At 35.7% G+C, this 23475-nt stretch overlaps 1 protein-coding gene across 2 annotated transcripts in view; it reads right to left on the minus strand.

Annotated features, from left to right (window-relative positions):
* ZFYVE9 (zinc finger FYVE-type containing 9) overlaps positions 1-23475 on the minus strand; it is a 213668-nt gene that overhangs the window by 75013 nt on the left and 115180 nt on the right. Inside the window, exons 5-9 of one of the 2 annotated variants that reach the window (XM_049617176.1) lie at positions 14009-14108; positions 11370-11546; positions 9576-9637; positions 6773-6893; positions 1033-1155 (exon numbers count right to left, since the gene is read on the minus strand). In XM_049617176.1, coding sequence (XP_049473133.1) covers positions 1033-1155; positions 6773-6893; positions 9576-9637; positions 11370-11546; positions 14009-14108 — 583 coding nt within the window. Of the gene's footprint in view, positions 1-1032; positions 1156-6772; positions 6894-9575; positions 9746-11369; positions 11547-14008; positions 14109-23475 lie in introns of both variants that reach the window. The other variant, XM_049617175.1, reaches the window with a different exon arrangement.

Raw genomic sequence — 23475 nt, forward strand, 5'->3', positions numbered from 1 at the left:
AGGATCCCCAAAGGAATTGAAATAGGATTCAAATATAATTATAGATATCACAATGTATATCAAAATTAATAGATTCCTTTTTCTCACTTTAGGGAATGTTACTTTATGTATCTAAACAGGAAGCATCCAATCCAACTATATTAAGATGGTGTACACTTCAGGAATTCTGGGTTAGCTATTTTCTAAGTATAAATTATGAACTAGATATGGTCAACTGAAATTTCAAGCAAGTTATTTTAAAATATGATTCTAGAAGGAAAGGAGGCAAGCATTAACAACTGGCCAAACATACAAGGGTACAATTAACAAGTAAACCAGAAACCTGTATTTTATTAATATAGAACCTCAAAGGAAGTAGCATATAGGTGTTTCTGGTGTCTGAGGTCAACTTAAAATAAGTATACAGTGAGAATGAGAGGATAGTTCCCCAGTGCTTCCCTCCTTTCTCCAAAACTCTGCCTATTAACATTCATCCAGGATAAATGCATTCTCTATTTTCCAACACCGTCTTAGAATCAAGATTCTAATTGTCCTCTAACTCATTCTGATGCCCAAGAAACTAGCCCCAAGAACTGAGAGGTTTCTGAATCTTAACTTACAAGGTACTGAAGTTTTACTATGTGTTAGCTAACTAACATTTCTCTCAAATAAGGCTTTGCACACAACTAAGGTGTATGAGATTTAAATCTAGCATGTAAATTGTTTGATCCTCCTGGATAATTTATCCACCTCCTCTACTCTGGTGGGGAGTTGTGACGTAGCACATCCATCTCAGGAAGAACTTAGATCAGTTCAACTTTTGTTTGGCTTTCCTCCATGGAGAATTCATCTATCTCATCTCAAGAGTTTCAGTTAGTCCCATAGTTGTCCTCTGGGATATATTATACAAACCAACTTCTTCCGTACCCAGTTTTCAGTAAGCTGTGGATCCATCCATATAAAAATACTTGTGTGTACCGAATTTGAAAGCTTTACTTATTATCTATGAGTCAGTAAAGTATCTCATTTTAATTAAAAAAAATTCTAACTTACAATTTACAATTTTAACCATTGACAACAAATTTGCATTTAAAACAAACACAAGTGGGTCAGGGCCACCATCCTCTAATTGCTGCATTACTGAAATCTGTGATGGTTTCTCTTCCACAGCATAGTCTGTAAGGAAAAACAAACAAACAAACAAAACATGTAAAGGATTAGTTAAAGGGACAAACCAAGAAAGAAATCTGATGGAGAAATGGGCTGATTATCCACAGGAAAGAATTAAACATTTGATTTGTAGTTAGGGTGAACATAGGTTTATACCTGCTGTCTTAGTGTCATGCTAATAGTGTCCCTTTCATTCTCAAAAGTAACCCAGTCCAGTTTGGATGAGAACATGGTTATCCTATGTATAGGCTTCTCCACAAAATGGTTTATGCCATAGTCTAAAGACAGCCCTTTAATTTAAAAAAATTTTCCAACTATCATAAGAAGAATTTTACATACTACATGTTCTAAGGCCAACATTTAAAATAATCCATGACGGACAGAGGTGTGTAGGAGATGAGCTAGATGGGTGATGGGTATTAAGGAAGGCACTTGTTGTGAGGAGCACTGAGTGTATGTAAGTGATGAATCACTGAGTTCTACTCCTGAAACCAGTATTGTATTGTATGTTAACTAAAATTTAAATAAAAAATAAGATAAAATGAAATAAACCATGATATACACTAAAGTGGTAATAGACGGTAAAATAGTTACCTCTGGATGAAAAGATGTTGAGGGGTTGAGGTAGAGGAGAATCCTTTTTATTCTATATCCTTTAGTACTGTTGAAATTTTTTACCATTAAAAAATTAAACTTTAGGAGCACCTGGGTGGCTCAGTTGGTTAAGTGACTGACTCTTTCTATCGGCTCAGGTGGTGATCTTGCTGTAGTGAGATTGAGCCCCACATCATGTTCTTCACTGAGCATGTAGCCTGCTTGGGATTCTCTCTCTCCCTCTCTTTCTGTCCCTTCCCCCCTCTCAAAATAAATGAATAGACATTAAAAAAATTAAACTTTAAAAATGTACCCAGATAATAAAAGTATCATAAAGTGACTGGTTTCATGACATACTTCCTCTAAGTCAAGAGTTCAGTACATATATCAATCACCAAAATCACCAGTAAATCACACAACATATTCCAAACAAGGACAAGTTAATACTTGAGACCTTGCACAGAACCTTTCCCATTTAATCCCTGAAAGCACAGTGCGTGATATTCAGCCACGCCATTTTGAATGACAGTAGCCTTCCCAGCTTGAAGTCAAAATCATGGATAATAACTATTGTAGAATGTAAAGATACAGAAAAGGAATTGAAAACCTGTAAGTTGCATGTTGTTTGATTAGTCATATAAAATGCATCATTATACTCAAACTTTCACTCTTCGCAGATGACATGATACCCTATGACATGATACTTCCATGATACCCTATGGAAAACCCAAAAGACTCCACCAAAAAACTGCCAGAACTGATCCATGAAATCAGCAAAGTTGCAGGAAATAAAATCAATGCACAGAAATCGGTTGCATTCCTATACATGAACAAGGAAGCAACAGAAATAGAAATCAAGGAATCAATACCATTTACAATTGCACCAAAACCCATAAAATACCTAGGAATAAATCTAAACAAAGAGGTGACAAATCTATACACTGAAAACTATAGAAAGCTTAGGAAAGAAATTGAACAAGACATTAAAAATGGAAAAATATTCCATGCTCATGGACAGGAAGAAAAAATATTGTCAAAATGTCAATACTACCCAAAGCAATCTACATATTCAACACAATCACTATCAAAACAACACCAGCATTCTTCACAGAGCTAGAAAAAACAATCCTAAAATTTGCATGGAAACAGAAAAGACCCCAAGTAGCCAAAGCAATCTTGAAAAAGAAATCCAAAGCAGGAAGCATCACAATCCCGGACTTCAAGCTATATTACAAAGCTGTAATCATCAAGACAGTGTGGTACTGCCACAAAAACAGACACTGAGATCAATGGAACAGAATAGAGAACCCAGAATATGGACCCACAAAACGTATGGCCAACTAATCTTTGACAAAGCAGGAAAGAACATCTAATGGAATAAAGGTAGTCTCTTCAGCAAGTGGTGCTGGGAAAACTGGACAGCGACATGCAGAAAAACGAACCTGGACCGCTTTCTTACACCATACACAAAAATAAACTCAAAATGAATGAAAGACCTAAATGTAAGACAGGAAGCCATCAAAATCCTCCAGGAGAAAGCAGGAAAAAAACCTCTCTGATCTTGGCTGCAGCAACTTCTTACTCAACATGTCTCCAGAGGTAAGGGAAACAAAAGCAAAAATGAACTATTGGGACCTCATCAAAATAAAAGCTTCTGCACAGTGAAGGAAATAATCAGCAAAACTAAAAGGCAACTGACCGAATGGGAGAAGATATTTGCAAATGACATATCAGATAAAGGGTTATAATCCAAAATCTATAAAGAACTTATCAAACTCAACACCCAAAAAACAAATAATACAGTGAAGAAATGGGCAAAAGACATGAACAGATACTTCTCCGAAGAAGATATCCAGATGGACAACCGACACATGAGAAAATGCTCAACATCACTCATCATCAGAGAAACACAAATCAAAACCACAATGAGATACCACCTCACACCTATCAGAATGGCTAACATTAACAACTCAGGCAACAACAGATGTTGGCAAGGATGCGGAAAAGGGTATCTCTTTTGCACTGCTGGTGGGAATGCAAGCTGGTGCAGCCACTCTGGAAAAACAGTATGGAGGTTCCTTAAAAAACTAAAAATAGAACTACCCTATGACCCAGCAATTGCACTAAGTATTTATCCAAGGGATACAGGTATGCTGTTTCAAACGGGCACATGCACCCCAATGTTTATAGCAGCACTATCAACAATAGCCAAAGTATGGAAAGAGCCTAAATGTCTATCGGTGGATGAATGGATAAAGAAGATGTGGTGTGTGTATACACACACACACACACACACACACACACACACACACAATGGAGTATTACTTGAAAATCAAAAAGAATGAAATCTTGCCATTTGCAACTGTGTGGATGGAACTAGAGGGTATTATGCCAAGCGAAATTAGAGAAAGACAAATATCATATGACTTCACTCATATGAGGACTTTAAGAAACAGAACAGATGAACATAAGGGAATGGAAGCAAAAATAATATAAAAACAGGGAGGGGGACAAAACATAAGAGACTCTTAAATATAGAGAACAAACAGAGGGTTACTGGAGGGGTTGTGGGAGGGGGGATGGGCTAAATGGGTAAGGGGCATTAAGGAATCTACTCCTGAAATCATTGTTGCCCTATATGCTAACTAATTCAGAAGTAAATTTTAAAAAATGCATCATTATAGACAGGGAGAACAGATACCATTTCCTACTGACGAAAAGAAACGAAAAAACTATTTTTTGGATGTAAGGGGAAATGTCTACTCTGCCAATGAAAATATTTATTGAAAAGAGAAATACTAAGTGACTTTTATTTTTTTTTTAATGTTTATTTATTTTTGAGACAGAGAGAGACAGAGTGCGAGTGGGGGAGGGGCAGAGAGAGAGGGAGACACAGAATCCCAAACAGGCTCCAGGCTCTGAGCTGTCAGCACAGAGCCCGATGCAGGGCTCGAACCCACGAACCGCGAGATCATGACCTGAGCCGAAGTCGGACGCTTAACTGACTGAGCCACCGAGGCACCTCTAAGTGACTTTTAAAAAGAAGAAGATATTTGTACGAAGTTATTCTACTGGAATACAAAATTGCAAAATTCTGGTGAAGAGACAGTAATAACTAGTTGTTTCTTAGTAGGAGAGGTTTTGATAATTAGACTTAATGAAAATGGAACCTTGTACTCTTATTTAACAATAGAGTAGGCCAATTTAACTTATAAATCTAAGACTTACCAAAATAACCAAAATTTGAAACTTAAGTCATAATTTTACTAACAAAAGACTATTTTTAGAGGGTTGTAGTAAAGTAGCAAAGGCACCATATAATCAAAAGATGCTTAACTTTATATGAAAATTCATTGTTAAACTATTTGGGACATGGCATAATACCTTCAGCCAACGTTGCTGAGAGCCCACTCTAGGCCCAGCACCATAGTAGGAGAAGACAGAAACGTAAATTAAGACTGAAGGAATGCATGGTCTAAGTGAAAGAATCAGACCTATAAAATATCTAAATTACAATAAGAAAAGTGTTAGTACAGTAAAGGTCTATAAGAATTCAAATGGAGATGAATTAAAAATGCTACTACAGAGGTAGCATAGGTAAGAATTCAGAGAAGGGTTTTTCATTAATCTGGATTCTGAAAAATTGAGGAGTTCTTCAAGGAGTCTCCATTATACAAGGGTATGCTAGGCAGAGAAAAGGAAGATAAGGAAAATATTAATTACATGAGTACTTTGCACCTGGCACTGTTCTTGCTATATAACTTCTAGTATGAAATCTGATTTAATATTCACAACAACTTTTAAGTAGGTGTAGTTACATAATTTTTTTTAAGACTAGGAAAAAGATTCAGAGAGGATAAATGGCCTACCCACTGGATCACAGCTAGCAAATAAGGGTACTAGGATTAGAATTCAGGTTTGTTCAGTTTTGCAGTCCAGTCCATTCTCTCCTGACTATTCCACAACATATGAAAAAATATGGAAGTGTAGAAAGTAAATATTCAGAAAGAGTAAATAATCTGGAGTATGCATGTAATATGCTGGGGTATTGGCTAGAAACAAAGTTAGAAAGGAAAGTTGAGATAAAGTTAAAAGGAACATTGTATGCTAAAATAAGTAATTTATACTGAAGGCATTGGGAATCCATTGAATGCTTCTAAGCCAGAGCAATATATGATAATATCTATGTTTAAAAAGATAATTGGCAACAACATGGAAGATAAAATAAAGGAGAGAAAGAATGAAGGCAAGGAGACCAGGTAAAAGACTAGAACAAAAGTGTGGAAAGATTATTGATAAATCATCTCCTAAAAATGTACTAACTAAATGCTGATCTGGATCTATCAACAACAAACTTTCACATAAAGATAGGCATTCCTTTGACTGGATAGAAACTTTATTTCTTACCAGAACACTAAAAATGTTTTTTTAACAATAAAATTGCTACTTAAGTTCAGCGGTCTCTGCTTACTTTATGTACATTTCTGAATGCATATTATACTGCAAGACAAAAAGTTACATTAATGTCCTGACTTTATCAGGTGGGCCAATCCTACAACCATAAGCAACTCTTAAGAGTATTATGTGCTTTAAAATATAGAGAAAAAAGTGCCAATGAAGTACATTTGTATAATATATACTTCTAACGAATGAAATGACCCTATAAAAACACAAAATTTACTCTAAAACTATCAGTAACAGCAACAATTATTTTCATGCCACTGAGTAGCTGTTTTCTTTGTTGGAAAAGAAAAAGGTGGTTAAAACTCAAATTCTCTCTTAGAAGATAACATCTGGCATACTTGCCATTACTATGACTGTTTAAATGTTTCTTTTTTTTTGTTTTGTTGTTATTGTTTAGTTTATTTATTTTGAGAGAGAGACAGCATGAGCAAGCACAGCATGGAGCCCAAAGTGCAGCTTGATCTCACAAACTGTGAGATCATGACCTGACCCGAAATCAAGAGTCAAGACACTTAACCGACTGAGCCACCCCACGATCCTTGTTTAAACATGTAAGTCCACATACCTCCTTTTACACCAGTGGAGATGAGAATGGGAGGAAGCCCATCTTCAGGAATTAGGTTCATTGCACTGCCAACAGGACTTCCAACCTGAGTTATACTCCCAGAGAATAGAGAAATATCCGTCTAGGAAAGCAAATCAGCAAAGTGAGCATTACAGACAACACTTTAGCAGAATATAAATGGGATATAAATGGGAATTTAAGTGAAAATTTGCAATCCATACTTTTTGAAAAATAGCACAAATTTCTCATTAACCTGTGGTTTATTTCCCAAAGGACTGGGTTTATACTATGAAAATATTTCCAACTGTATAGTTTCTCTTTCTGGCATCATGAAATCAGAATAAGAAAAGAGGCCTTATAGCCTGGGTTAAAGCTTTCTTTACCCAGGTCTTCTCTGCCATAAAAGAAAATATTTTTTAAAACCACAGTGGCAACAGAAACACAATTTCAATATTATCTCATAATTTCTGAACCTTCAGTGAGTGCATTTGGGTCCACTTAAAGTCTCATTTTCATTGATTTTTAAAAATAGCTTTAAGAAAAGTGGTGATAGTTGTACAGCAATGTGAATGGACTTAATGCCACTGGTTTGTACACTTAAAAATGATAAAAATGGCAGATTTTACATTATGAATATTTTACCACAATAAAAAAAATTAACAGATAAAATACAGAGATTAAAATAAGTCATTGTTTTCATTTACTATACAATTAAATAAAACTTCAAGTTCATTTCTCATTAATATGAAGATCATATTTACTACACTATTTAATAAAGTATAATGTTACAAAAAGACATTTCGGATAGAGTTAAATCCACTTAACAATTTAACAGAACATACTCAAAATCTATTAAAATAATATTCTCCATATTCTATACAACTTAAGCAAAAAGAAACAAAAGCCAAAGACTAGAAATAATCCAAATGTCCATTAACAGGAAAACAGATAAACTGTGGTATATCCATACAATGGAACACTATCCAGCAATAAAAAGATATTAACTTTTGGTGCACACAACATGAATAAATCTCATAGTCATTAGTTTGAGCAGCTAAACACAAAAAAGTTAGAAGCTACGTACAAAACGATATACACTATATGTTTCCATTTACATGAAATTTAAGAACAGTCAAAACTAATCCATGGTGACACAAGTCAAAATAATGGGGCTACCATGGGGAAAATTAGGCAGGTATTGACAGAAAAAGGGCATGAGGGAACCATCCAAAGTGATGGAAAGGGTCCTGGAAAATACCCAGGTATTTTCACCTGGGTAGTGGTTGCACAAGTGTGTGTGTGTGTCTATAAGTTCATCAAGTTGTCTCCTAAAGATTAATGCTCCCTAAATACTTTACTATCTAGATTTTATACCTGAATAAAGATTAAAACTATTTTTTTAAAAATATGTCCATGTTGGGGCATCTGGGTGGCTCAGTCAGTTAAGCATCTAACTTCAGCTCAGGTCATGATCTCTCAGTTCATGGGTTTGAGCCCTGCATTGGACTCTGAGCTGACAGCTTGGAGCCTGGAGCCTGCTTTGACTATGTCTCCTTCTCGCTCTCTGCCCCTCCCCAGCTCATGCTCTGTCTCTCTCAAAAATAAATAAAACATTAAAAAAATTGTTTCAAATGTCCATGTCTTATTATATTTTTATCTATGCTATCTATAATTTAGGATGCTATCAGTTTTTAGTGGGTTTTTGTTAAAAATTTTGCAATGTTCTCAATACATCATGTAAGAGGAAATTTGGAAAATTTTATTGGCAAACCATTATTACCTGATTTTAAAGTCTAGTACAGGAAATGATGCATAAAACCACCTTTTAATATCATAGAAAGTGGTCATTTGGCCTCTACTTACATACCACCTGTGAAAAGGAATTTATTTCATTCACGGAGTACCTATTAAGTGCCACACACTCTACTAGGCCATAAATATGAGAAAAATATATTCTAGTCTGGCCCTAAAGATAACTATTATCTCAATACTTATCTGGTAAAATAAAAGAATTATTAATCTTAAAATGAAATTCTTCTAGTTTATCAGGTAAGTATTTTTTTATCAGATAAGTATTAAAAAAGAGTGTTGAATAATGTAAGAGACAAAAATAAAATAACTAACTTGGTTTAATTTTGCAAAATGAGCTGAATCTTGTTTCCTTGTAACAGTCATTCACTAGAGCTTCCTCTTGCATTCAAACAGAATTTATCTTCTAAAAACCTATCAGGGGCTCTTGGCTGTCTCAGTTGGTAAAGCATGCAACTCTTGATCCTGGGGTTGTGAGTTCAAGCCCCACATTGGTTGTAGAGATTACTTAAAAATAAAATCGTTAAAAATCTTACATGGGAACCAAAAAGTAGAACAGAAGAAAGTAGAGATGCTTGGTTGAAAAGAAAGGAATAGAGGGACTCCTCGGCCACCTTTATATGGCCTGGCCCTTCCTCATCATGGCACTCCCAAAAGGTCACCACAGAACCTGTGAAACATTGTTCGAAAATCAATGTACAAAGGGAGCAGGATTCCCTCTGCATTAGCTCTAACTACAGCAGTAGCCTGAGCTCACTGAGAACAACCTTCATGAGAATCTTTCCCTGAAAAAAACCTTCCAAATACATAGCAAACAAGAACTGATTTTGCCACATTTACTTTACTCCCGAACCACACACATACATCCTAAGCTGTACCTGAAACCTATAGGCTTCCACAGAAAGGTCACTCAACTTAGAAAATAGCAAGACAGAAGCAGCACAATGCTGAGTAAACTAAGTACTCACTTTTAGATGCCGTTTTGTTTTCTTACCTCTGCCGGTAGAGGACTGGTAGTTACTGGTTTAACTGGGTCATTTGAGACAGCCAAGGTTCCTGCAGAGGAAGTTCCATTCACTGTTAATTTGGCTGCATCAGCAACTTCTCCATTAGGCAAGATCCCATCAGCAAACCAAACTCGCCTCTGCTCTCTGGGCTGAGCCACTTGAGGAACCAGAAAAATAAAACAGGCATCACTGTGATATTGGTAGCGTTTCTAACATGAAAGAAGAGAAGGTCACCATTTCCAGAAGTACAAAGAAGTCACTATTTAGCATCTTATAATTATAAATATAAGAACTGTAACTGTGTATAAAAGTGGTTATAAATTAATAAAATACGAGTTTAAATATATTCTTTATTTCTATAACTTAAACATAAAGATTTAAAATACTTTGCTTTAAAATATTAAGAGTTTGTAAGTACACTTATAATTATGTCACTTATTCTGTTCCATATCACTGACAGAGAAACTAAGAAAGGTGTTTTAAGTGCCTAGGAAATAAATTAATCACAGGGAAAAAATATCTAGCAATAGATGTCCACATCTCCTAAAAGTATGAGGTTTCCATGGGAATTAAATATCTGGAAAAGTGATATGGTATTTTTAAAGGGCAAAAGATGCCCTGAAGAATGTTGAAGAATTATTTACTAATAAAGGAAGAGTTAGCACAGATATGTAAGAGAATTGGGAAGCAAACTGACCAGATCTCTGGCTAAAGAGTAACGGAAGATGAAAAAAGACTGATCTGGCAGTGCAAAAGTGGTCTGCGATAGGGGAAAAGCTGGAAAACTAAGTCCGATGAAATGATCTCTTTAAATCCAATTCCAGAAATCAATTCCAAACAGCCAAAACAAAGAGAGACTAGGGAAGAACAACAAAAATGACAAATGAAGTAAAGAGAGTAAAGATTTTAAGAAAGAAAGCCTGAACTCATAAAAATACAAGGAGTATGACTAAGGGATGATCTGAAGAGGGGAAAATGGGGAAGAACATGATAATGTCAGTAGAAGTCTCTGATCTTCAAAAGGGGAGGAGGGCTATTTAGCAAGGGAAAGGGAATATTACTAGACAAAAAGACATAAAATTAATGAAAGAAGATTGATTTTAATTATCAAGGGAAACTTCCTGACAAGACCATTTTAAGGAAATACATAACTGTTATTTTTACTACTGATAATTTCCTGAACTTACAAAGTATCTTTCACCTGACAATATCATAATCATAAAGATATAAATAAACTAAAATAAGTTGAGCCCATAATTTTCTATCATATGATATAATCAGAAAGTTCTGGATTTTATAAAAGTCTATGTACCTAACAATATGTTCATATTCTTATTTGGATAGATTAAAAATGAAAAGAGAAAATGGCAATGGGCTTTCAAAATGCAACACTAAAACGGGCTGCTCCAAAGAAAGAACTCTCCATTTTCATAAACTCCTACAAAGAACATTAAGGTAGGCCTGAAGCTAGGATTTTACAGGCCAACTTCAAATTCTGTATCTCTTTTCAAGTAGGAGCAGTGTAATCACTCCATTCTTAACTTGGAGAGAGTATTGGCATATTTTTGGAGGTGCCTCCAAAATATCAGGTAACACAGTATTATTCTTTACTTGCCCAGAAATAGTCTTGACACATTTCTCACCTTGTTCCTTCCACTTTAATAACCACCCAAAGGGACTTATCTACAGTGTTTTAAAGACTTGTGCTGTAAAATCACATCAGCACCTTTTCAGAGGAACTTGGTGAGGAAAAGGAGAGAGAAGAGCACATGATTCCCTACCTTCTGCTCCAGGGTGCTTTAAAACTCCCACAGGTACCATCACAGTGGGAGGTGGAGAGCTCAGGGCTCCTGAGGCCTGAGCTTGCTGCAAGGGAGGGATAGTAGAACAGTATTCAGCAGGATTGTTAGGGTTAGGGCTCTGGCTTGAGGCACTCATCATGTTCTCCCAGGCTTGAGCTAAAGCAAATACAGACAATCAATGTGAATGGATTGCAAAATATGGACATCAAGACCTCCTCAATATTGGATAAATAATGTAGCTCTTCCTCATTAACACTCATAGTACTACTCTCTCTTCCAACTAGTGAAAGTATTAAGGAGATAGGTTATTTTATTCAATAAAGGAGACCATTTAGTTAAGTAAACTACTTGGAAGCAACAAATAAGAATTATGTGATAGTTCTGGTACAGACTAATAGCAGATCAGTCTGAGATTAAAGACTAGGCCCCTGGCTTCTTTAAAGGAGACCATACATTCCCTTAAGAGGGAGTGAAACATCAAACTTACTAAGGATTTGCAGCTGGGATGGAAATTTAGATATTTGGGGGTGGGGGGGGGCGGGTTTAACATTCAACACATTTTATAAAGTTCTTCAAAAATCAAAATTGGGCCTAAAATAGCATAATTCCATTGTATGATATTTTTGTTTCATTTACAGACTTTTAGGCTCTTCTTAGTTGAGGTAAAAATTTCACTTGAAAAATTCTAAAAGCTAACGCTGAAGAGAACACATCTCAACATTTTTGTGAATTCTGCTATTGTGTAATCATTACCTCGTGTAAAAGTATCCAGCGAAAACAACCAATTTACATCTTTGGTGTGTCTCAAAAGCATAGGACCCATCTGAACATGAAAATGTGCCAATATCATACAAGTGCCATCAACCAATATGAATGATTACAAGTGTGTTAAGATTCTGTATACTCTATAATTTTACTAAATATTGACATATCAACTATTGTCTTTAAAGTAAATAAGATGAAAGGAGCTACAGAAATGAAAGATACCAAATTTTATCTTCTAGGTTCAGGTAATACCACATGCTCAGGAATGGAAAACACCCAATTTTTTAAAGCATCTTTTTTAAAACTCTCATTCAATATCAAAGAATGATCCATAAGATCATGAATACTTATTGCCTCCAAACTTCAGGACAAGGCTAAAAACAATAGCTAAGTTCCTTTGAAAGCATTGGCAGAAAGAGGGGAGGAAGAGAAAAGGAGAAAGGGAAAAAGGGATAGGGAACACTGAAAAGCATCAAATTAAATATTCAGAAAAAGACTTCGCTAAGCCATGCGAGAGGAAAGACTGCTGGAAAAACCAGAAAAAGTAGATTACTTTAGGATTCCCTGGTAAGGGCATCCTTGGCTTAATAAAAATAAGTATTCCATATGAATCCTCTGCCATTTCCTTCATCTTTGGATATGCCAAGTTAAAAAAAAAAAAAAAAAGAAGCTATCAAGTTGAAAGACCTCATCAAATAAAAGAGGTACTGGGTACTATAATTAAGCAGCATGCTCTTTTCTGTGGATATATGTCTGAAAATGAAAGCAGGAATAAAAATCATCAATTGAACAACTGAGTGAAGTAACTACCATCTAAAAACTGACCCTTAAGAGTAGAGAGAATGAATTAATATTTTGATCAAAATTGTAAGAATTCAGAAATGGGAGGAAATTGGGTGGATCACAGGAGATCAGAACAGATCAGATTAACTGACATGCAGTAGTTAATAAGCCAGCAACAGGAAAACATCACTATGAGCAACGCAGACAGACAGAGCAGGAGGGGTCTTGAGCAGATAGATTCCCGCCTCCAGGAGGCACGCTACCCTGGCACAGGCATCAACTTTTGTCCAAGTTCAAAATTTTATTCGTAATTCTTCTGGCAACTGTACAAAGACATACAGAGAAAATACTATAGCCTGATTAATTTTCTTGTATCTCTTTACAAAAATACTTTTTTTTTTTTTGTAATTCTAAACTAAAATGCCCTTGGATTCATTTCCAGTCCCACAAAAGATGAACACTGGACAAGCTATATTTACCTTCTCCTGGCCATGTTCTTTTACCATATAACTAAATTCAAAACCAATATTCTTATAACAAATCTAAATAGTATTAAGGAGATTTCTGACAGAAAAATGAACTCCTCTACTTGATCTGAAACGCTAAATAATTTATTTTTAACAAGATGAGTGACAACCAAGTTGTTAATAAGAATACACTTTAAGTTATTAAGGTATTTCCTAGAAATAGACAGCTTCCCTTGAAATGAAAACCTCAGTCCAATTTTAATATTTCATCATCTGAGTGGTCAATTGCTTCCCACCCCCATCCCACTCCAGTCATTCCACAGGAGCATTAAAGCCACACAGCACCAGATTTCCACCAGAACCTCCATTCTTCCTGCAAAACTTACCTGACTTTAACATTTGTTTATTAAGTTAGGCACAGGGATTCTGAAATGCTACAATATTCTCAAAACATGGAAATTTGTTCCATATTTTTAGTTAAAGTTGTGACTTTTGAGAAGGTGAACAACTTATAGAAAAAGGCAGGAAAAAACAGTAGTCTTTTCATAGGAATTCTCTTGTTCTGTCTTGGTAACTGTGAATTCAACCTGTTTTAATACTTACCATTCATTAGCACTGAATGGCAGATTACACATACTCTAGCTTCCTTTCTATCCATGTATAACAGTTTACATTTCAGGCTACAGCAGGAAGCACAGAAAACCTGTAGGAATAAGAACATACTAAATTTATTTAGGGTAACAGTACAAAGAGAGCAAACCAATATTGACCAACACTGACAGGAAACCATATTACTACAACACTAAAAACTTCAAAGAAAAATGCAGTTGAGGAAGCTGGGCCCCAAGACTCAATTCAAAAGCAAGAGTGAGATGACACGTCTGTCAGCAATAAGGAAAGTAAAAGTCTGGCTGAAAATAAAAACCTTACCCAAGATCACACAACAAATACACAGCAGGAGAAAAAAAAATGACTTGCCCTTAGGCAAAATTCCTATACACAATATCACATAACATGGGCATTTAAAGATAACTAACTACATCTGCTATCTTTGTTTGGAAAGGCAATATAGCAGGGTGAAATAAACAAACATTGGGAATTCCAAGTTTGAACTTCTGATTTTTATTCATCTTGTAGATGGAATAATAATAATACCAGCTCTTTTTACTGGTTTGCTAGGAAAGCTAGGAAAGCTCAAAATATACAACTCAATCATAAAAATAGGCACAGCCCTTGGGATGCCTGGTTGGCTCAGTCAGTTGAGTGCCGAGCTCTTGATTTCAGCTCTGATTACCATCTCACGATTCACAGCTCCCATGTCGAGCTCTGCACTGGCAACATGGAGATTGCTTGGGATTTTCTCTCTTTCTCTCTCTGCCTCCTCCCTGCTTGTGGGTACATGAGCTCCCTCTCCAAAATAAATAAATAGACTTAAAAAAAAATAAGCACAGCCCGCAGACAATCAAAAATTCATGAGGCCAATTTCCAGCACCTTATTTCCACCTTCCAGGGTTGGTTCTTGACAATTTTACTTTCTTGTCCCTTCCACATTAGACAACAAGAATCTCCTCAGCTCCCTGTTAAGATTTATTTTCTTGAGAAGTCATCAGTCATTTATCACAGAGAGCTTCATATGGGCAGAAAGCTGTTCCCAGTAAATTCTACTAATCCAGTTTTTATAGTCAAGAAGTATCCATCTTACAAAGATGAATCAAGAGATGAGGTCAGACTAAAGACAAAGTGACAGAGATCATCGCCTCTCTTACTAGGTATGATTAATATATCTAGCTACCATGATTAACAATTTACAGTTTTCAGAGGCTTTCCATTCTCAAAGTAACTCTGCAACAAACAGAGTACAGGAAATAGATTATTTCTATCAGAAGAAACTTGAGTTTGGATGGTTAAATGACTTGTTCAAGTCCACAGCAAACTGTATGAATACAAGCACTTTACATATACTATTTCATTTAACCTCTATGAATTCAGTCACTTACAATCAACAGAGTTGAATAAACAAATGTTAAGCAAAATCATTCAGCTGTACAGCTAGTAAGTTACATACTAAGTCTTCAAAGTCTCTGTTCTTAACTACTATGTAATACTGCTTCATACTAATTCATATATGGTATTTCATTTTGAGACCTGACTTTTCCTTTTTCCTCACCATGACTATATCTCATCAATTGCTAAATCCTGTTGGTTCTCCCTCTTAATCTCTCCCTCTCCATCATTACTGCTGCTGCCTTTATTCAGGCCCCTACTATCTGAGGCCTAGAAGATGATCACAATCAATTATCTGTCCTCCTAATCTTCAGATGTGTCTTTCCAATTCATCTTTCAACAAACAGTAAATGACAGAACTTTCTAAAACAGTAAATCTAATTATGTCAATCTTCTTGAAAACTTTCAATAACCTTTCTAATCAAGAGGTAAATCCAAGAAACCATCATTCACTCATTTATGCTACAAATATTTGAGCCCTAACTATGTGCTGAGCAGCAGACTACCCTATTAGGTGTAGCAGTGAACAAAATAGATATGGCCCCTGCCTTCATGAAATTCATAGTCTACAGAGTTTATTATCTAAAATTAAATAATTACACAAGTGAATAGAAAATTACTTGCTTCAAAAGAAGTACATAGTAAAATAAGATGTAATCTAGGCCTTACCTAGATTGACAGGGTCAAGAAAGGTTTTATTTAGGAAATGACATAGATAAAATATGAGGTAAAAGTTTCCTATGCACAAAAGAGACAATAAGCAGAGGAAACAGAAAGTAGGTCCCATTAGGGGAAGAAAGCATGGCTCCATCAAGGAACTAAAAATAGTTAATATGGCTAAAGGCCCTTAGATTAAGGGAGGCATAGAATAAGCTGAGGCCAGACAAGACAAATATATGTTTCCACTCATGTGTGGAATCTAAGAAATGAAACAAATGAACAAAGAAACAAAAAAAACCAGACTCTTACATACAGAGAACTGGTGGCTGCCAGAGGGGAGGTGACTAGGGGGATGGGTGAAATAGGTAAAGGGGATTAAGAGATACAAACTTCCAGTTATAAAATAAATAAGTCACAGAGATGAAAAGTAGAGTATAGAGAGAATACAGTCATTAAGAGTAATGTACAGAATTATACAGATAAAAATACATTATACAAATAAAAATAACACTGTATATTAGTTATACTTCAATTAAAAAAAAAGAAGGCAGACCAAGCAAAGTTTGTACAGGTTGTATTAATAATTTGGGTTTTTTAAATTTTTTTTAAATATTTACTTATTTTGGAGACAGAGAAAGACAGAGCATGAACGGGGGAGGGTCAGAGAGAGGGAGACACAGAATCCAAAGCAGGCTCCAGGCTCCGAGCTCTCAGCACAGAGCCTGACGCGGGGCTCGAACTCACAGACTGTGAGATCATGACCTGAGTCAAAGTTGGATGCTTAATTTTGGTTTTTTAATTAGAGCAGTGGGAAACCACTTAAATGTTTTAATCAAAGGGGAAGATATGGCTACAGTGTAGGGAAAAAATAATGGATTTGGAATTATTCAACATACAGAACTCAGTCTAATACACATTAGCAGAATGAAAGAAATAAACCCACATAATCATCCCAAAGCAGAAAAAGCATCTGACAAAATTCAACACGCTTTCATAATAAAAACATAATCAACATAAAACATAATAAAAACAGTCAAAAAACTAGAAATAGAAGGAAACTACCACAACATAATAAAAGCCATATACAAAAAAATCCATAGCAATAAATCTAACCAAAGATGTAAAAGATCTGTATGCTGAAAACTATAGAAAGCTTATGAAGGTAATTGAAGAAGACATAAAGAAATGGAAAGACATTCCTTGCTCATGGATTGGAAGAATAAATATTGTCAAAATGTCAATACTACCCAAAGCTATCTACACATTCAATGCAATCCCAATCAAAATTGCACCAGCATTCTTCTCGAAACTAGAACAAGCAATCCTAAAATTCATATGGAACCACAAAAGGCCCCGAGTAGCCAAAGCAATTTTGAAGAAGAAGACCAAAGCAGGAGGCATCACAATCCCAGACTTTAGCCTCTACTACAAAGCTGTCATCATCAAGACAGCATGGTATTGGCACAAAAACAGACACATAGACCAATGGAATAGAATAGAAACCCCAGAAACAGACCCACAAACGTATGGCCAACTCATCTTTGACAAAGCAGGAAAGAACATCCAATGGAAAAAAGACAGTCTCTTTAACAAATGGTGCTGGGAGAACTGGACAGCAACATGCAGAAGGTTGAAACTAGTCCACTTTCTCACACCATTCACAAAAATAAACTCAAAATGGATAAAGGACCTGAATGTGAGACAGGAAACCATCAAAACCCTAGAGGAGAAAGCAGGAAAAGACCTCTCTGACCTCAGGCGTAGCAATCTCTTACTCGACACATCCCCAAAGGCAAGGGAATTAAAAGCAAAAATGAATTACTGGGACCTTATGAAGATAAAAAGCTTCTGCACAGCAAAGGAAACAACCAACAAAACTAAAAGGCAACCAACGGAATGGGAAAAAATATTTGCAAATGACATTTCGGACAAAGGGCTAGTATCGAAAATCTATAAAGAGCTCACCAAACTCCACACCCGAAAAACAAATAATCCAGTGAAGAAATGGGCAGAAAACATGAATAGACACTTCTCTAAAGAAGACACCCAGATGGCCAACAGGCACATGAAAAGATGCTCAATGTCGCTCCTCATCAGGGAAATACAAATCAAAACCACACTCAGATATCACCTCACGCCAGTCAGAGTGGCCAAAATGAACAAATCAGGAGACTATAGATGCTGGCGAGGATGTGGAGAAACGGGAACCCTCTTGCACTGTTGGTGGGAATGCAAATTGGTGCAGCCGCTCTGGAAAACAGTGTGGAGGTTCCTCAGAAAATTAAAAATAGACCTACCCTATGACCCAGCAATAGCACTGCTAGGAATTTACCCAAGGGATACAGGAGTACTGATGCACAGGGGCACTTGTACCCCAATGTTTATAGCAGCACTCTCAACAATAGCCAAATGATGGAAAGAGCCTAAATGTCCATCAACTGATGAATGGATAAAGAAATTGTGGTTTATATACACAATGGAGGACTACAGGGCAATGAGAAAGAACGAAATATGGCCCTTTGTAGCAACGTGTATAGAACTGGAGAGTGTGCTGCTAAGTGAAATAAGCCATACAGAGAAAGACAGATACCATATGGTTTCACTCTTATGTGGATCCTGAGAAACTTAACAGAAACCCATGGGGGAGGGGTAGGAAAAAAAAAAAGAGGTTAGAGTGGGAGAGAGCCAAAACATAAGAGACTCTTAAAAACTGAGAACAAACTGAGGGTTGATGGGGGTTGGGGGGGGTGAGGGGGAGGGGAGGGTGGGTGATGGGTATTGAGGAGGGCACCTTTTGGGATGAGCACTGGGTGTTGTATGGAAACCAATTTGACAATAAATTTCATATATTGAAAAAAAATTAAAAACAAAACAAAACAAAAAAACAAAAAAATCCATAGCAAACATCATACAATGATGAAAGACTGAAAGCTTTTTCTCAAAGATTAGAAAAGGCAATGATGCCTGTTTTCACCTCTTCTACCTAACATAGATACTGAGTTTCTAGCCACAATATCAGGCAAGAAAAAGAAATAAAAGGCATCTAAACTGAAGTAAAATTATCTTTGTTTGCAGATGATATTAAGTTATATACAGAAAACCCTAAATATTCCACACATAAAAACCATTAAAAAAAATTAAAACTTAGAAATGAATTCAGTGAATCTGCAAGATACAAAGTCAACACACAAATATCAGTTAGCATTTCTTTCTATACACTAAAAATGAACAATCAGAAAAGGAAATTACAAAAACCCTCCATGTACAGTGACATCAAAAAGAATAAAATAACAGACTAGATAAAATATTTGTTATACATAATGAACAAAGGGCTAAGATCCATAACATATAAAAACCTTCAATGAACTAAAAAGAAAAATACAAAAACCTCTAAAGAAAGTAAGCAAAGAACTCACACAGGTAAATTTTAGGTAAATTTTATGTAAAAGTCTAATAAGTAAAGATATAGTAAGTATCAATTGTAACAAAATAAAAATTAAAAGAATGAGATTTTCTTTTTCTATTGTACAAATAATTTTTAAAAACTGGTATCCAATGGTGGTGAGGGTAAACAGAAAAGAGGAACTTTCTCTCAAATCCTCCTGGTGGTAGTATAAATTGGTAGATTAATTTAGCGGTATCTTAAAATTTTAACTGTTCATTCCCTTTGACTTAGCACATTCAATTTGAAAGATTATCCTACAAAAAGAAAATCCAAATGTGCAATGAGATGTATACAAGAATTAGCTCTGTACCGTCATAATAGTCAAAAGTTATCAACAACCCAAATGTTCATCAGTAGAGGAATAATTAAACTGCAGTATGACCATTAAATGGAATGCTGTTAGCCTGGAAAAAGAATCAGAGAGTTCTATATGTAGTTACTCACATGGAAAAGTAAAGTAAAATAGTCAAGTTGGAGGATAAGAATTGGATTGAAATAGGGCTTTTTTCCCCCCTCTCTTTTCACTTTTATATAATTTTTTTACGTGTTGGACTGGGATATTTTGAGTAGAGCCTTTTCTGTATTCTAAAAAGAAAATAGAATTAAAAGGAGTATTAGTTGGTGTTCCAGGTTGAACTGTGTCTCCCTCAAATACATATATTTAAGTCTTAATCCTTAATACTTCAGAATATGACTCATTTGGAAATAGGGTCTTTATGGAGGTAATCAAATTAAAATGAGGTCATTAAGGTGAGAGCTCCTAATCCAATATGACTGGTAACCTAATAAAAGGGAAAATTTGGACATAGCATGTGGGAGAATACCATGTGAACATAAGATGGCCATCTACAAGCCAAGGAGAAAGACATGGAATAGATCTTCCATTACAACCTTCAGAAGGAACCAACCCTGTCACCACCTCAATCTCAGACTTCTAGCCTCTGGAATTGTGACACAATAAATTTTTATTGTTTAAACCACCAGTTAGTGGTACTCTGTTATGAAAGTCCTAGCAAACTAACATAGTTGGGGACTTTCCAAAGTAAATGACTTGCTCCGGGTAAAAAAATCTCAAGTGAGAATTGAAAAAAAACTCCAAAAAAACAAAAAACAAAGATATCTTTTTTTTAAAAGCAAGCTAGGGGGCAGCATTATGCAGTTAAACAGAGGAATCTTACCCATCCTTCCCAATATGCCAACAATAGTGTGGGGGGGGGATCTTTTGTTTCCAAGGGAATTCAAGAAAGGCACAGAAGTTAGTTAGAAAAGTGGATGATTTGCCAAGAAACTACCTAGAATGGCAAGAAAATAGGAGTCAGGCAAAGAGAGGCATTTCTGTGGGATCACCCATGCCAGAGAACTACATGGGATCAAATGTAACATACACCACAAAACCACCACCTGACAGTGCCTATGACTGACACAGACAGTGTACCACAACATAAAATAGAAGATTGACCTGGGAATGCTGGCTCTTGTTCTCAAAAAGACAAAGACTATCCTGTAACAAGCTTCACAGGTCATTAGAATTAGTGCCCTAGAAAAGATAGGCAGAATCTAAGAGATTTGAACCAACTGAGAATAGGTTAATAATCCTGGATTTAAAATTACCGGGTAACACTCAATTTGCCTGAAAAGACCAAGATGAAGTTGTTTGCCATGAGTCAGGTTAGTCAGTGTTTCTCAACAAGGGCATCCTTGGCATTTAGCGTGGCCAATTCTTCACAGCACCATTCTGATTAACACAGGACGTTTAACACAGGACGTCCCAGATTATTAAACACCAGCAGCAACCCCAATCACTGTAACAAAAATATCCCACGCCACATTCCAAGCGTCATCTAAGTACCTTCTCCAGTTCTCTGAGCTAGAGGCTCAGAGTCAAAAAGTCAGTTCTAGAAATACAGAATTACATATTTGCACATACAAACTTTACTACCAAAATATCATGCCATATACTTTTATTATCACAACTAACACAATCTACTGCAATCTACTGCATTTATTCAACTTATGCTCCATTTTCCTGAACTAGGATGTAAACTTCATGGAGTAAAGGACTAAAGTATTTCAATACTGGTATCACAGTACCTGAAATAAAATAGGTACTTGCCAAATGTTTATTGCTTCCTTGATTATAAAAAAATCATTGCACAAATGAGTATATGAGAAAGAAACATTAATGTGGCCTTATCTGGGAAGGGCAATATCATACACAACTCAAATTTACATCTTCAACAATGACAAACACATTTTAAGCTGTTTATTAATGACAGTGACATCAACTGAGGTCAGTTCCTTTATTTTGTTGTTTATATATATTAAGGTTTATTCTTTGCAATGTAGCGTTTAACGAATTTTTTTTTAACTGAGGTAAAACTGAAACTAATTATGTAAGTTTCAGCTGTACAACAGAATGACTCAGTATTTATATATTGCAAAATAATCACAATAAAGTCTAGTTACAGAATTTTTCTTGTTATGACAACTTTTAAGATTTACTCTCTTAGCAAATTTCAAATATGCAATACAGTATTATTAACTATAGTTGACATACTGTGTATTACATCCCCAAGACTTACTTATTTTATACCTGGAGTCAGTACCTTCTGACTCTCTTCAGCCATTTTGCCATTTTACCCTCCACTTACCCTCACTCTTTCCCTGCCTCAGACAACCACTCATCTGTTCTAACTATGAGCTTAGGGTTTGGGGGTTTTTGGTTTTCTTTTATTTTTAGGGTCTACATATAAGACAGATCATATGGTATTTGTTTTTCTCTAACCATTTGTGTGTTTACATGTAATTTTCTTTAATATGGCACTTTTGGATTCCAATCTCAGCTTTATCATTCATTCACTAGCCAAACGACTTTGAGAATAATTTGAACTCTGTGAGCCTCACTTTTTCCTCATTATGTAAAAATGAAATGTTAATATTCTCCTTATAAGGCTTTTATGAAGATAAAATGAGATAATACCTGTAAAATGAAGTACATAATAGGAACTGAGTGAATGATGGTGCCTTTCTTATTTCCCTTTCCTTTTCTTTTCAAACTTCCCACTCATGGCTTTCCACAGACAAACCTTACTGCAAATTTATGAATAAGCTTTATACTCAAGTACCATTTGTGCCTATTTATACCCCCTTACAGTGTGAATAAAGGTCCTTTACAATTCTTAAAAATTCAAATCATCAGTGTTCACTTATTTCGTCCCCAAATTACAAAGTGAAAAATGTGATATGCCAGGTCTTCAAAAAGCACTATATTTATGACAAAAATAACTGCCTTGCAAAAACAAAAAACAGGAAAGTGCCTGTAACTGACCAATATCCACCTATTCATAAAGACCAATTCTCAAGTACAGAAGAGCTTGTAAAAATTCTCAAGTACAGAAGAGTACTATATCCTTGCTTATTAGCAAATACCAAAACCAGTGCAGTAAGAGCTACAGCAGTTCAGATTACAACTCTGCCTCTATCCAAACACCTGTTCCAACTTAACTATTATTAACTGAAAACAAAAATAATTATTAGGCATTTTAAGAGTATATCACAGGAAAGGCTACAAAAGGTCTCTAATTTAACCTTGCAACTTTATTTCTAACCAAGGCTATACAAACAGATACAACACCAGAATTATAAGAAAATAAATGCAACATAAAATCTTAAATGTGTTTGGAGCCACCAGACTCATTTCTTTTAACATATTATAAATTAGGGGTGCCTGAGTGGCTCGGTCAAAACTCTTGGTTTTGGCTCTGGTCATGATTTCACAGTTTTGTGAGTTCAAGCCCGTGTTGGACTCTGCGCTGGCAGCTGGGAGCCTACTTGGGATTCTCCCTCTCTCCTTCTCTCTCTGCCCCTCCCCTACTCATGCTGTCTTGGTCTCTCTCAAAGTAAATAAATAAGCTTTAATATATATATATATACTATATCATAATATTTTAGCTGAGGTTGA

Source organism: Panthera uncia, assembly GCF_023721935.1.
Source record: "Panthera uncia isolate 11264 chromosome C1 unlocalized genomic scaffold, Puncia_PCG_1.0 HiC_scaffold_4, whole genome shotgun sequence".
Lineage (NCBI taxonomy): Eukaryota > Metazoa > Chordata > Mammalia > Carnivora > Felidae > Panthera > Panthera uncia.